We start from the raw sequence: 15553 nt of genomic DNA on the forward strand, positions 1-15553 counted from the left end.
AGGAGGCGGGGGAAATAGAGAAACCTTTCGATGAAAGTGAAATAAAGAAGGCGGTGTGGGAGTGTGGTGATGCTAAGAGCCCGGGGCCGGATGGATACTCTTTTCTTTTCATTAAGAAATGTTGGAGCTTTATTAAATAAGATTTTGTCAATTTCTTTAACTATTTCTTTCATGGCAAGCCTATCTCTAAGGCTATCACCTCCTCTTTTTTATCTTTAATTCTGAAGTCTAACAATCCCATTGGTTTAGATGATTACCGCCCTATTTGCCTTGTTGGTTGCATCTATAAAGCGGCGGCGAAGTTATTGGCGGGAAGATTAAAAGGGGTGTTGAATTCTATTATATCTCCTTGTCAAAGCGCTTTTGTTCCCGGTAGGCTTTTGTTGGATGGGGTGGTGGTGGCAAACGAGGTGGTGGATTATGCGAGAAAGGAAGAAAAGGAGTGCATTTTATTCAAAGTGGACTTCGAAAAAGCTTATGATAAGGTTAGTTGGAACTTTTTGAGATACATGTTAATTAAGATGGGCTTTGGTGATAAATGGTTGAAATGGATGGAATTGCTCGTTTTTAATAGTAACATGTCGGTGCTTGTGAATGGTAGTCCAACTAAGGAGTTTGTGGTGAAGAGAGGTTTAAGACAAGGAGACCCTTTATCTCCTTTTCTTTACGTTATTGTGGCGGAAGGATTGGCGGGGCTTGTTAGAAAATCCATTGAGATGGGGGATTTTCAAAGCATTCATATTAATGGTTCTTGTTCGGTGGATATGCTTCAATTCGCGGACGACACTTTAATTGTTGGAGAGAGCAATTGGAAGCATGTGTGAGCGATAAGAGCGGTTCTACGGGCTTTCGAACTTGTTTCGGGTCTTGGAATTAATTATCATAAAAGCAAGTTGATCGGTATAAATTCCAATCCGCATTTTTTGGAGGCGGTTTCTCACTTTTTCTCATGCAAATTGGAAGATAGCAACTTTTATTTCCTTGGGGTCCCCATTGGTTTTAATTCGAGGAAAGAAGCGACTTGGAATCCTCTTTTGGCAAAGATAAAGAAACGGTTGGAAGGTTGGTCGAATCGGTTTCTTAATTTGGGTGGTAGGATAACGCTTCTAAAATCCGTGTTAAGTTCTCTTGCCATTTTCACCTTGTCTTTTTACAAAATTCCGAGAAAGGTGGCCATGAAGATCACTAGCATTCAAAGCAAATTTTTATGGGGAGGTGTGGAGGAAAAAAGAAGAATTCATTGGGTTAAGTGGGATGATATCACTCTTCCTATGCATAAAGGGGGTCTTGGAGTTAAAAATATTAATTTGTTTAATATGGCTCTTCTCAACAAGTGGAGATGGCGGATTATTCAAGGTCAAGATTCCTTGTGGTATAAAATCTTGCTCTCGCGGTAAGGAGATGTTTCCACCAAAGTCTGTGGAGGAGGAGGATGTATTGAAAAATCTTCAAAAGCTTCTTGTTGGTGGAAAGATTTATTAAAAATTATTTTTTCTTCTTCCCGTGATCCCTTTGTTGATTCTTGTAGGTTTTCCGTCCATAATGGTTTTTCTACCCCTTTTTGGGAAGCTAGTTGGTTGAACGAGAACTCCTTGAAAGAATCGTTCCCGGAATTATATGAGATTTCTCGGTTAAAGTTCGTTTCGGTGGCGGCCATGGGTGGTTGGAAGGAGGGATTGTGGGCTTGGGGAGATTTCGGCTTGTCGGAGCGGGAAGTGGGAGAGTTATGTTTGGAGGCGGATTATGCGGATTTGGTTGGGCGGTTGGAGGGATTTCTTGGTTGGAAGGAGGGAAGGGATTCCGTTGAGTGGAACTATTCCGAGGAGAAGGTTTTTACGGTCGCTTCTTGCTACAATTTCTATAACAATATTCGCCTTCCTTACGGTCCCCCCATAAGAAATGAAGAAGCTTTTGGGTTGTTGTGGAAATTGGAAGTTCCGTTTAAAATCAAGGCTTTCGGGTGGAGACTTTTCCTTGGTAGGCTTCCGACGAAAGATTTGTTGAAGACTCGAGGTATCTCTATTCCTTTAGATGATTTAAAGTGCTCTTTTTGTGATAATAGTTTGGAATCTAGTTCTCATTTATTTTTTAGTTGTTTGGTGGTGAAAAATATTTGGAGTGAGATAGCTTATTGGGTTGGTAAAGGGGATGGAGTAGAAGTCGAGTGTTTGTCGAATTTTATGGATTGGCACTTGTTTTTCGGTAGCAAAAAAGTTAAAGTTAGGAAGTTGGGCGTGGTTTGGCTTGCAACCACTTGGATTATTTGGTTGGTGAGGAATGGAGCTTGTTTTCGGAAGGAAGCTTGGAATGTGAATAATACCGTATGGAATGTTAAGCATTTGGTCTGGAGGTGGTCTTTTTGCGGGAAAATTACTCACCCCAATTATTCTTTCTACGAGTTTTGCAAGGATCCCTTGCATTTTTTGTCGTAGTTGTAATTGGTTTGTAATTCTCTTTTTGTCGGGTAATCCCCGCTCTCTTCGTGTAATCAGGTTTGAGAACCCTTAGTTCTCCGTTTATTAATATATCTTGCTTACACAAAAAAAAAAAACTCATTCCATAAATATTTGAGAGATGTCAAATTTTTCATAGTTTTGGATTTTTTACATAACCGCAACCTGCCATTCTAAAACTATCATGATTTAGTGGCGGTTATAAAGTTGTTTTGCTAGCCTTTTTATTTTGAAAGGCATAGGTAGATTGCTCCAACTATAGTTTTGATTTTATATATTATATTTTTAATTTTAAAAACTTTATGCTTTTAAATTGCGGTTGCGGTCTCTGATGCAGTTGTGATTGTAGGTGTTGCGATTGTGGACATTACGGTTATTACGATGTGTGTTTCAGCCGTTGTAACATGAATTTTTATTGCGGAATTTTTATTGCAAAGTGTTTGAAAGACAATGTTAAAAAATAGTTAGTGTTAAGGCTTTTCATTGTAAATTAAATCTTGGAGTCCTGAAACTTTGAGATTTTATGAAAATATTTGAATAAATATGGATGAAATTGTGCGGTTTAGTTTATAATGCGGCTAGACGCGTGATATTAAATCACACTGTAATTGCGGTCCGATGCGGTTGTGGAGGCTACCACATCCGCAATATTACGGCCGAAATTGCAGTTGTGCAGCGCAATTTAAAACCATTTTATAAGCCACCAAAGATAGTAATTTAAGAGAGTAGCAAGATGTAAAGAGCCTTATTATGGGGTGGAGATGAAGAGAGGAAGAGGATCAATTGGGTTAGCTGCACTAAGGTTTGAAAGGCTAAGAAATATGGAGGGCTAGGTAGGGATGTCAACGGGGCAGATATTGTTCGGAGGATGCTTCTCCACTCCCCGCCCCGCCCCTAAATTTAGTCCCCATCCCCATCCCCAATCCCCGCCACGGGGGAATATTTCCCTCCATCCCCATCCCCACAGATCCCCACGGATATCCACGGAGATCGAATTTTAAGAAAATTTCTACACTTTTTGATCAAAACTATGACACTAGTATTTTGTTTTTTTTTACCGTATTTTTTAAAACACATATTTGCGTCTTTATTTTATAAAAAAAATCAAAATACATCTTGCATCAATAATAAATAAAAAAAAGCAAAAGAACTTGATGTTGCTAATCGTGCTTCCACTAATTTACTACCACAATACCGATGTCATCCAGCGCAAGTGGTTGATTATGTGTGACAAATCTATAACTTCTAATGACTCTTCATTTTCTAATACATTGTAAAATTATATAATTATATAATATATAAAATATATAAATTAACATATATCTTCGGAGTCGGGGAATCCACGGGGACGGAGGATACTTTCCCAATCCCCGCCCCAAAGTGTTATCGGGGGAACTTTTCCCTCCATCCCCATCCCCACGGGGAAAAAAATCCCCAACTTCGGATATCCGCACAGATATTCCCCACAGGGATCCCCATTAACAGATGCAATTGACATCCCTAGGGCTAGGTATCAAGCATACTGAATGGTTTAATCTTACATTATTGAGTAAGTGCACTAAGGGATTGTTATCTTATAGGTATGGTGACATCGAAAGTAAGGTTCTTGAAGGTAGCGACTGCAATTTAAAAACATGTATTATACTTGCAAAACAAACTTCATTAAAAAACAATATGCATACAAAACAAAAATATTGCAAGAACAACCAAATTGAGAAATTCAACTACAAATATATTATGTCACTACTATAGTATTTCCCAAATCCCCAAGAAATCCGCATGTTGATATCTTGAAGAAGCTTGCAGTAGTGGAAGAGAAAGCCAACACTTATGTAATTACCAGATGACAATGATGGATCATTATCATCTACCAAAAAATCTATGTTACTAGTAGCAAAGGATAACTGAGATTGAGTTCTTGGAGTAAAGGAAAACAATCAGCGATCAAGAATAGATCCTTCTAGAGGAGATGACTCATTCTGTAAAAAGTGAACAAATAAAGGAACGTGGAGATTAGGGTTAGAATAGCTTGACTTCTTTTAAGGTTTTGCATTGGAAAGAGAGGTTGAAGGAAGTGAGGTTAGGGAAGCGGTGGAAGAGGCGAGGAAGGTAAGGGATTGTTTCCTCGGTGATTGTCACAGAGAATCGGAGACGGTTGGTGATGGAGAGAAACTGCTTTGAGACGACAGAGAGTGACTTTAAAGTGTGGCGGTGTCCCTTGAGGGATTTGAAGATGGACTCCAATAATTCCTCTGGTAAATATGAACATACTTCCTCTGCCGCCATTCTTTTTGGTACATTGGATTTGGATGCTGGTGCCGCCACCGCCGCCATTGTTTCAAGTAACGAGTCTGTTTATCTCGATTCATTCATACTCTCTTTCTTTATATATGTTACCCTTATTAGCTCCCTCTTCATGCGCTGCATATTACATGACCTTTTTTTAAGTAAAACACTGCTATGCTAGGCCCAACAAAAAAGAATTGTAACCCTATTTTATTAAGTTTTTATTTTATTTTATTTTATTCATATTTAAATTATTTGTTTTTTATTTATTTAAAAATATATATGATTGGTACATAGAATTGAAATTGTATTGATTTTTTTTATTCTTTTAATTTTGTTTTATTTTTACATGAATCCTTATGCATAGTTTATGGATTTTTTATTTATCTTAGCCAACAAGTCCTTAAAAAGCAAATAAATTTAGTAATAATATTTGCATACATTTTAATTATTGAAACTGTTATTTTTAATATTTTAAAATTGGTGATCATTTTTTTCATCATGAGTAGAAGATGAATGAGAGAAATAAGGTTTTCAGGTGTGGTAGTCCGTGCTTATGGTACCATAAAGCGGAATGGGCCTACGAAATTACCACTCTAACAATTAAGTCAATGAATTATTTGATAAGATATTCAAGAGTGGGAACGTGCGAATTGTAACTTCTAATGTTTTACAAGTTGAGCTCGACGCATTGCACTAGGTTTGACAGTGATGATGCCACTTTCTCTTAGGGTACTCGAGTGTTTGAACAGGTTGATGTGAGATCATGAGTGTTGGTGGTGTTACTGTGCTTCGGTAGTTGCTATAGTGGATCATGTGGCTGTTGGTCGAGGGATATATAAGGGATGCAATTATGACTTTTCTCTTTTTGCCACTTATGAGACTCGAGAGCTCTTCCACTATTTTGATTTGGTTTTCAATCATCACAATCTCCATTGATGGCTTGTCAGGAATACATGAGTCAATCACCAGAGGATGCACTATTTATTCATCTCTTATTCTTTTGCATTGCACATTTCTCTTTCAAAGTGCGAGTATGAGAATGTTCTCTCAAAATCATCACGAATTCTAGAAGGCTAACCTTCTCCTCCAACATCGCTCTGATTCCTTCACCACTCAACAACAAGTAATGGGATTCATCCAATAATTTTCCAATTGAACCCTTGTGAGAATTCACACCTAATAAGATTTAGAAGCCTTTAAATAGTACACACCTTAGATTCAGATTTTGTAAAATGATTTTTTCCTGCTATCATGTAAAATAACAGTTGAGTTTAAACAAAAGAAACAAATTTAAGTAAATTCAAAACATATTATAAAGATGAGTTTAAACACATACATGAATTGACTTATGAATTTGTTCTAATATGAGAAACTGTATGTATTTAGCGAAGCATAATTGTTAGAACAAATGAAGTCATTATAGAAACTGTATCTATTTAATATAGCAGAGAAAAAAGAGGATGGCTGCAAACAGATGGATCAGCTTCCAAGCTTTTTTACAGATTCCGGTTCTGGACAGCAGGGAGGAAGACGGGTTCAATTGGATGCTGAACCGTGACGGTCTTTTTACTGTCGGCAGCTTATCCAATTTGGAGGCGGATCGAAAGGAGTTGGCTTGGCCGGCCGTTACAGTAAGACATATGAATGTCGTTTGGAAATTATGTTTACCATTCGGATAAGGGTGTTCGCTTGGAGATTATTTTCGAACAAACTGCCGGTGAAAGATCTACTGCTTATTAGGAATGTTCAGAATTTAAATTCGGTTGATTGTGTGTTTTGCCTAGCCCATGAGGAGAATATGCGCCATTTGTTTTTTGAATGTGTCGTCACTAGAAGAATTTGGAGTAGTATCTTGTGTTGGATAGGGGTTGATTCGAAAATGTCCTTAGAAGAGTTTTTGGACTTTGGTTATATTCAAGACAAGGTAAAGGATGCAAATAGCAAAATCAAAACTAACACAATATGGGTGGCAACCATTTGAAGTATTTGGCTCATGCGAAACGCGATCATTTTTGAGAACAAGTCTTATTGCTATGATGTGGTGATTTCAAATGTAATTTTTCTTTCTTGGAGATGGATGACTTGAAGTCACTCTTTGTATCAAAATAGCTTCTACGATTGGTACAAATTACCGCTTCCTTGTAACCACTCGGTTTAGAGATTTTGTTTTGTAAGGATTGCACCCCTAGTGCGATATCTTATAAATTCCTTATTGAAAAAAAAAAAAAAAGCAATTCAAAAGATGATCAAAGAGTCTTGGCCTAACACATATAAACATCCTCTATGATGTTTATATCAGAATTTATGTAGTAAAAACATATCCATACAAAAGAAAAACATTGCAAGAACAACCAAAATGATAACAAAACTGTAATCCAACTATAAATATATTCTACGACTAGGCCAATATTTCCGGTCCTTGAGTGTGATCTCTTGAAGAAGCCTGCAATTCTGGCGGAGAAAGTCAATAAATTGATTATTGATGTTATTACCAGATAAGTTAATCTTGCGGAGTTTGGGAAGTGCCAATAATGGATCATTATCCTCTAGCATAAAATCTTGGTTACTACAAGTCAAAGGATAACTGAGATTGAGTTCTTCTAGTAAAGGAAAACAATTGGCGATCAAGAACAAATCCTTCTTGTCGTAATTAAGCAAATTGTCAAAAGTGAGAGATCTCAAATTTTTCATAGTTTTGGACAGAGCTATCAACCCACTTGCAGGAATGGTGTAGACACCGTCGGAGAGATTGAGGGATTTGATGTCCAAAGGGAAAGTGGAGATTAGGGTTAGAAGTTCGTTGACTTGTTCTAGGGTTTTGGATAGGAGGATGAGGTTGAGGGAGGTGAGGTTAGGGAAGCGGTGGAAGAGGCGAGGAAGGTAAGGGATGGTTTCATCGGTGATTGTGACGGAGAATCGGAGGCGGTTGGTGATGGAGAGAAACTGTTTGGAGAATACGGAGAGAGACTTCAAAGTGCGGCGGTCGCAGTTGAGGGATTTGAAGATGCACTCCCATACATGGTTTTAAATTGCGGTTGCGAATGCATTTGCGGTTGTTGCGATTGCGGCCATTGCGGTTGCTGCGATGCGCATTACCGCAAATTTAAATTAGAAAATATTTGAAATACACCATTAAAAAACATTTAGTGTTAATATTTTACATTACAAATAACATGTAAATTGAGTTTATGGGTTCTCAAATGTAGAGTTAGGATGAAAATATGTGAAGAAACATGAGTGAAGGTGTTTGATGCGAATTCGAGTGTTGTTGGACGTGTGATTTCAAATCACACCGCAATTGCGGTCTGATGCCGATGCGGAGGCTGCAATTGCTGTTGCGGAACGCAATTTAAAACCATGCTCCCATAAGTCATCTGGTAAATGTGAACATATTTCTTCTGCTTCGGCCATTGTTACAGAATAACGAGTCTGATTCATTCACTATCTAGGCCCATCAATCAATATCTCGTGATTGTAGGAGTATCACTGTAAATATGGCGTTTTGTTTTCTTTGTTTCCATGTATAACTAATATGGCATTTAATTTTGTTTTTTCTCGTTTCTAGGTATAACTAATAGGCATTTAATTTTGCACCGGTGTCAAATATTAACAAATATGATTAATAAATATATACAATATGATTAAGAAAAGTAATTCGGTGTTGACGTGAACTTTAAGCTGATCAAGCACAAACTATTACCATTGCAAATAAATAGAGCAAGTTAGAATAAAAACATGAAATGTTAATAGATAGTTGCAGGTTTGGGTATATACACAGGTTCACTCCATACACCATTTTAAGAATGCCAACTATGATGTTTGTATGATAATATAAACATCATTATGTGCCCTTCAGGGTTTGTGCCATATGGGGGGTCATCATGTGTGCCCTTCGGGGTTTTTCGCCCTTCGGAATCATCATGTGCCCTCCAAAGTTTGCATCTTCTTGGGTCCACTTGCACCTTCCAGCGGGTCAGTTTTCAGAGTATTGTTGTTGGAAATCTAAGGGGTATCCTAACTCCTTGAGGGATATTATCAGTCAGAATCATAGAGGAGCAAGTCACTTACAAAGTCAGGTTGCCCAAAAAAGAAAAATCAACAAGAGGGCGTCTCCAACAACTAAGTCAATAAATAAATTATTTAACAAATAATTCGAGAGTGGACCTATAAGATTAGCACTCCAACAACTAAGTCAATAAATTATTTAACAAATAATTTGAGAGTGGAAATTAAAATGTGTACCTAAACAAGTCACATGTTAAGTTTATATAGGTTGAGCGGTTAAAATCGCTTCTATTTAACTCAAAATGTTGTGCATATGGAAGTGAACCTTCTAGTTTTCATGAATCACTATTTCTTGGTGACCTCAGACCCCTGAAGCACATTATATCTTCAGCAAAGTCCCAGAAGAAGACCTTTCCTTGTTTGAGACCCTTGGTACGGAACTGGTGAAATGCCATGACATGATTTGGAGATGCTCAACCCAAACCATTTCAATCTGGAACTGAAGACTTAAGCCTTCTTATCTGACTCTTTGACTCTAGAGGAAGAAGAGTTGAAGGAATACTTGGTAGAATTTTGGGAGAAACTAGGCTATAAAGAGAGAGTTGGCCCTTCAAATGTTCCGCCTACCTAGTAGAAGTACACAAGGGAAACCGCAGTAGTCACATCGACAGAAAATCCCTCGCCCACAAGTTGTCAAGGGAGAGATATTATTAGCCTACTTTAATGAAGGATAGCATTGTCGTTGTCAATAAATGTGATCATTATCGCGGATGCAGTTGTCTCCGCAATCACATCGGATCACAATTACAGTAAAAGTATGCCTCCGACTTATTAGGAACCATATCAGACAATTTCAATTATGAATACATGATTCATCCCTTCAACCACTTTCACAATCACATGATTCGGCCCTTTCTTAATAAAGGACATAAAGGAATTTGAACTTCTTAAAACAATGTAACTATAGTAAAACTAAAAAAATATGCTGAGAATATATACATATACAAAAAAATTCATTAAAAATCAATATGCATACAAAACAAAATCATTGCAAGAACAACCAAATTGAGAAAGAAATTGTAATTCAACTACAACTATATATCGCAACTCCCCTCCTCCGGTCCTTGATCACTTTAAGAAGCTTGCAGTTGTGGAAGAGAAACTCAATAAATTGGACACTGATTATATTACGAGATAGGTTAGTCTGAAATGTCAATAATGGACCAATATCATCGGCCATAACGTCGAGGGAGGTGAGGTTAGGGAAGCGCTGGAAGAGGCGAGGAAGGTGAGGGATGGTTTTACCGGTGATTTCGAAGGAGAATTTGAGACGGTTGGTGATGGAGAGAAACTGTTTGGAAACGACGGAGAGAGACTTGAAAGTGCGGCAGTGGCCGTTGAGGGATTTGAAGATGCACTCCCATAGTTCTTCTGGTAAATGTGAACATACTTCTTCTTCTGCTGCCATTGTTTTCCGTACATTGGATTTGGATGCTGGTGCTGCCGCCGCCATTGTTACAGAGAAAAGTGTTTATAGGGATTCATTCGCTCTCTCATTATATATATGTTACGCTTATTTAAGTAAAACACTACTAGGCCCAACAAAAAAAGAATTGTAACCCTATTTTATAGTTTTTTTGATTTTCTTCTTTTTAAAATTAGTTTTTCTAATTTAAATGTATTTGTGATTGATGCCTAGAATTGAAATCGTATCGATTTTTTTATTCTTTTTATTTTTACGTAAATCTTTTGAGATTTTTTATTTATTTTCTCTGATAAATTCTTTAAGAGTAAGTAAATTGAGTTATAAATGTTTACATACATTTTGATTATTGAAACTGTTAATTTTTAAGTTTGAAAATTCGTAATCATTTGTGATTTGTTTTGGAATCGAGAATAGAAGATGAATGAGAAAAATAACGTTTTCAGGTAAGGTAGTCCGTGTTTTTGGTACGGCGAAGCGGAGTGGACCTACAAGGTTGGCACTCCAACAACTAAGTCAATGAATTATTTAACAAGCAATTCCAGAGTGGGAAATGGAATGTGTACCTAAACAAGTCGCATGCTAAGTTTATATAGGTTGAGCGGTTAAAATCGTTTCTATTTAATCCAACATGTTGTGCATATGGTAGTGAACCTTCTAGCTTTTATGGAGCACTAATTCTTGGTGACCCCTCAGACCCCTGAAGCACATTCTATATTCAGCAAAGTCCAAGAAAAAGACTTCTCCTTGTCCGAGACCCCTGGTACGGAGCTGGTGAAATGCCATGGTGTATAAAAATTGTGTTGAGTATCATGAAATGAATGATAATGTATGAGTTGCTTAAATGTTCATTGACCTGTTCTAAGTGATGTTAAGATTATATTGATATTCAGATGTTTATAATTGTGTTGCTTGCCATGAATTAGAAGGAAATTGGTGAAACGCTTAAGAATATTCATAATGATGGTGTCAAATTATTACTAGTACTGTTGATTCCAGCCAGTTGAAAATGATTTGGATATATTTGTTAATGTTTATGCACAACAGATTAAGACTTTACGAGATTGCAAGGGATTTTTGCAAGGAAGTTAAGGCATATGTGATGGTCATAAATAACAATCCCACGCAGTTCATCCATCAAGACCTGGCCACCGAAGCACAACTATTGATAGTCTTGATTTTGCATGATCTAATACCCAAGAGTCACATCTTCAGCATCACAATGAAAAAGGTCAAGTTGATAGTGGTCATCATCAAAGACGTAGAACTAGATTAGGTCAGGTTGATTTCTGTTCTGGACTGGCACTCGGCCCAGAACACAGTCGAAGGCCCAGTCCAATGCTACCTGGTGAAAGGCCCAACGAGACGCCTGCTCGGAGGAACCATAGCCTAACCCACTGTCAGGCAGAGACTGATCCAACACGCCTGACAGACAAGCTCAGTAAGGAACTAGGAATGGTGGATTTGAAACGTACATGGTGGGGAATGCTCTTCGACGTAGTAGAACGGAAGGGGGAACTTGCAAGATTAGCACCCCAACGCATAAGCCAACGTACCAGTAGAGTAGTCGTGGATACACATTATATATGGAAGACGGTTAGAACCACCTCATATTTCCTGACATGGAATCCGGGGGATTTGTTAGATCATATCTAATGGTGGGTAGTTGTCTGTGGAGTGGATCAAGTATGAGTCTAATAGTTGTAGTAGGTACATTGAACCCTTAACCCTTTTGTGAATATGCTCTTGGACAAATAATTGGGCCTATAGCCGAGCCGGAATAGTTTCCCCTCCTTTGTGCAAACTGTCTCTATCTTCTTTTCTCTTGCAAACTCCAATTATTTCTCCTCGATTTCTATCAGACGGTCTCCGGTCGGCCAGAAGAGATATACGTGTAGTTGGCACACAGTGTCTCCAACCATGACAGGCTAATATGAAGAAGCAAGTACACAAAGGCAGTGCAGTGGAGAAGGTCTGTGCGGAAGTTGAAGGAGACATTGCCATATTTTAGTAGGTGTCTACAACTATAAACAATTCATGAGATGGAAAGATAAATTAGCTTGTTTCAATCTAATATGAGGCCACTTCAAACTTTGACAGGACAAGTGTTACATTTATTTAACTGTCCACACTGCCACAGAACTACAATCATGACAATGAAAAGTTTTATCTCAATATCAAGAAGCAAGTAAAAGATTGTCAAACGTCATCAAAGAGCTTGGCCTAACACATATCAAAGAGCTCTTGATCACAATTCTAATATATATGAATGAATATTTTCAATGAAATGTATATGCACAAAGTTTCATTCTTGATGCAAACATGAGCACTTGAAAGATTTCTTTGAATTATGTAAAAATGATGTATGCAAGAAGTAATTTCGAATTCTGTGTTTTTAACCTTTATATACATCATAAAACACCTCTATGAATTGTTGCATATGTTTGGAAATAATTCCTCGAAGGTTTGCAACCATTTAAAATTACGGTGGTTCATATAAAAACATTATGTTTCAGTGATAACCGGTTACTATAATGATGTAACCGTTTACAGTTGTAGTTGTTAAAAACATTTTAAAATTTTCGTGTCTGTAACCGGTTAGAGATTTTGGTTAACTAGTTACAACTGTAGCCAAATATGTGTAACCGGTTACACCTATTACAGAATTGTCAAATACTGATTTTTCCGATGTTGAACCAAAGTTAGGTTTGAGATGAATATGCATGATATTTTCTAAGTCATTTAAGTATTATATAATGTATTGCAAATGATACCAAATATCGATTCCATTATACTTTGAACTTCTAATGCATATGATAATTTGAGCTTGATTGAGCTAGTTTTCAAGTAACATATAAGGATTTATTTATAACACTACTGTGACACTACAACGGGTCTTTGCTGCAACGTTCTGCTACATTCCTGTTTTGATAATTTGAGGCGGTAACGTTTCAACAACTTTGACAGAGCCATTAAATTGCCTAGTTTCCAATAAACATATTTGTTTCCCATAAAAAATTGCAAATAAAAACAATTCCACATAAATGAGAATGCAGTGGTGACATTATGTAAGCAGAGATGAATAAGTAAACCCTACTAACATTTTGAAACAAATTCAACTACAAATATATTATCTCACTACTATCGTATTTCCCAAATCCCCCGAGAAATCCGTCATTCCTTGATCTTGATCTCTTGAAGAAGCTTGCAGTTGTGGAAAAGAAAGTCAATAATCAACTCAAACTAAAGTCACATATTTATACTCACATCGAAAAAGAAGACCAATAGAAATTAATTGATAAATTTATAACAGTTATTATTAAAATTTGATATTAATACAATTATTACGTGAGTAATTAGAATTGAAAAGTTTTATAAACATTAAATTTAATAAAAATGTAACAAAATTATTAAAATTAATTTTTAATTATGTAAGAATTAAATTTTAGAAAATGAGCAGTTTTATAAACATTCAATTCAATGATTATTTAAAGGAGAAATTAATGAAAGAAGTTACGAAAATAATTTTCAATAAAAATGTATTAATTTTTACCAAAAAAAATAAAATATATTAATGGTAAATAAATTATAAAAAATAATTTATAGTAATTATACTTGAATTAATATGGATGAAATTATGCGGTTTGGTTTCTAATACGGCTACACGCGTGATATTAATATTAAATCACACTGCAATTGCGGCCCGATGCAGTTGTGTAGACTACGGCATCCGCAATTGTTATTACTCGGATGCAGTTGCGTAGACTACGACATCCGCAATTGTTATTACTCAATACTCAACACTCAACACTCAACACTCAATTTCCAATAACTTATGTAGGGTTATGCATGGTGCATAAGGAAATCCTTATGCATATTAGCCAAAGGCCTCCATTCCTATCTCATCACAATCAGCACATAAAGGAATTTGAGCTTCTTAAAACAAAGTAATGGGGATATAGTAAAACTAAAAAAATATGCTGAGAATATATACATATACAAAACAAACTTAATTAAAAATCAATATGCATACAAAACAAAAACATTGCAAGAACAATCAAATTCAGAAAGAAATTGTAACTCAACTAAAAATATATTGTATCACTAGTACACTAGTATCTATCGTATTTCCCATATATCCCAAATTCCAACCGCCGGTCCATGATCTTGATCTCTTGAAGAAGCTTGCAGTTGTGGAAGAGAAAGTCAACAAATGGTTCCCTGATGACATTACCAGATAGGTTAATCCTGCGGAGATTGGGAAGTACCAATAACGGATCATTATCATCTACCAAAAAATCGTGTTTATTAGAACACCGGGGATGAATGAGATTAAGTTCTTGGAGTAAAGGAAAACAATCAGCGATCAAGAATAGATCCTTCTTGTAGAAATGACTCATTCCGTAAAAAGTGAGAGATTCCAAATTTTTCATAGTTTTGGAGAAAGCTATCAATCCATTTGCAGGAATGGGAATGTACCAGTTTGTGAGTTTGGGGCACAGACGGAGCGATTTGATGTCTAAAGGGAAAGTGGAGATTAGGGTTAGAAGAGCGTCGACTTCGTTTACGGTTATGCATTGGATAGTGAGGATGAGGGAGGTGAGGTTAGGGAAGCGGTGGAAGAGGCGAGGAAGGTGAGGGATGGTTTCGTCGGTGATTCTGACGGAGAATCGGAGACGGTTAGTGATGGAGAGAAATTGTTTGGAGACGACTGAGAGTGACTTGAAAGTGCGGCGGTGGCTGTTGAGGGATTTGAAGATGCACTCCAATAATTCCTCTGGTAAATGTGAACAAACTTCTTCTGCCGCCGCCATTGTTACAAAGTAACGAGTCTGACTCGTTATAGATGTTACGCTTATTTACTCAATTTATTTACACTGCTAGGCCCATAAATAAAGAATTGTATCTCTATCTTGCAGCTGTGGGAGAGAAAGTTAATAAATGTGTATCAATCAATATCTCGTGATTGTAGGAGTATCACTCTAAATATGGCGTTTTCTTCTCTTTGTTTCCATGCAGAACTAATAGGCATTTAATTTTGCACAGGTTCACTTCATACACCATTTTAAGAATGCCAACTATGTTGTTTGTATGATAATATAATAAATTTTGATGTTTTGTTTCATATAATAAATACCCAATGCAGTATTTGCTATGTAATATAAAGAAGAATCAACCCTAGATAAAAAAACTATATGTTTATGTCTAAAAAAAGCTATATTGTGAAAAAAATTATTATTATCCATCGTGTTGGGTGTATTGTTTATGTCTAAACAACACATCCAATTAATGTATTATTTTCGAGACAATTTTTCTGTCGGTT

At 36.7% G+C, this 15553-nt stretch overlaps 2 protein-coding genes across 2 annotated transcripts; both read right to left on the bottom strand.

Annotated features, from left to right (window-relative positions):
• Positions 1-7121: 7121 nt before the first annotated feature.
• LOC131602553 (uncharacterized) lies at positions 7122-8153 on the bottom strand. The gene is made up of 2 exons (XM_058874698.1): positions 8034-8153; positions 7122-7751 (listed from the first exon to the last, which is right to left on the bottom strand). The coding sequence occupies exons 1-2, from the start codon at positions 8151-8153 to the stop codon at positions 7122-7124; spliced, it is 750 nt and encodes a 249-aa protein (XP_058730681.1).
• A 6189-nt stretch (positions 8154-14342) lies between these two features.
• Positions 14343-15044, bottom strand: LOC131602578 (uncharacterized). The gene has a single exon (XM_058874727.1). It carries the CDS (start codon positions 15042-15044, stop codon positions 14343-14345), a length of 702 nt encoding a protein of 233 aa, XP_058730710.1.
• Between the last annotated feature and the right edge of the window lie 509 nt (positions 15045-15553).

This window comes from Vicia villosa, linkage group LG5, assembly GCF_029867415.1.
Source record: "Vicia villosa cultivar HV-30 ecotype Madison, WI linkage group LG5, Vvil1.0, whole genome shotgun sequence".
Taxonomy (NCBI): domain Eukaryota; kingdom Viridiplantae; phylum Streptophyta; class Magnoliopsida; order Fabales; family Fabaceae; genus Vicia; species Vicia villosa.

Bases quoted from the DNA above. Each gene is read 5' to 3' on its own strand.
- LOC131602578 (XM_058874727.1), bottom strand. From the start codon at position 15,044: ATGGCGGCGGCAGAAGAAGTTTGTTCACATTTACCAGAGGAATTATTG.
- LOC131602553 (XM_058874698.1), bottom strand. From the start codon at position 8,153: ATGGCCGAAGCAGAAGAAATATGTTCACATTTACCAGATGACTTATGG. The intron at 7,752-8,033 runs GTGATTTGAAAT...CATGTATGGGAG, and splicing joins CATCAGACCGCAATTGCGGT to TGCATCTTCAAATCCCTCAA.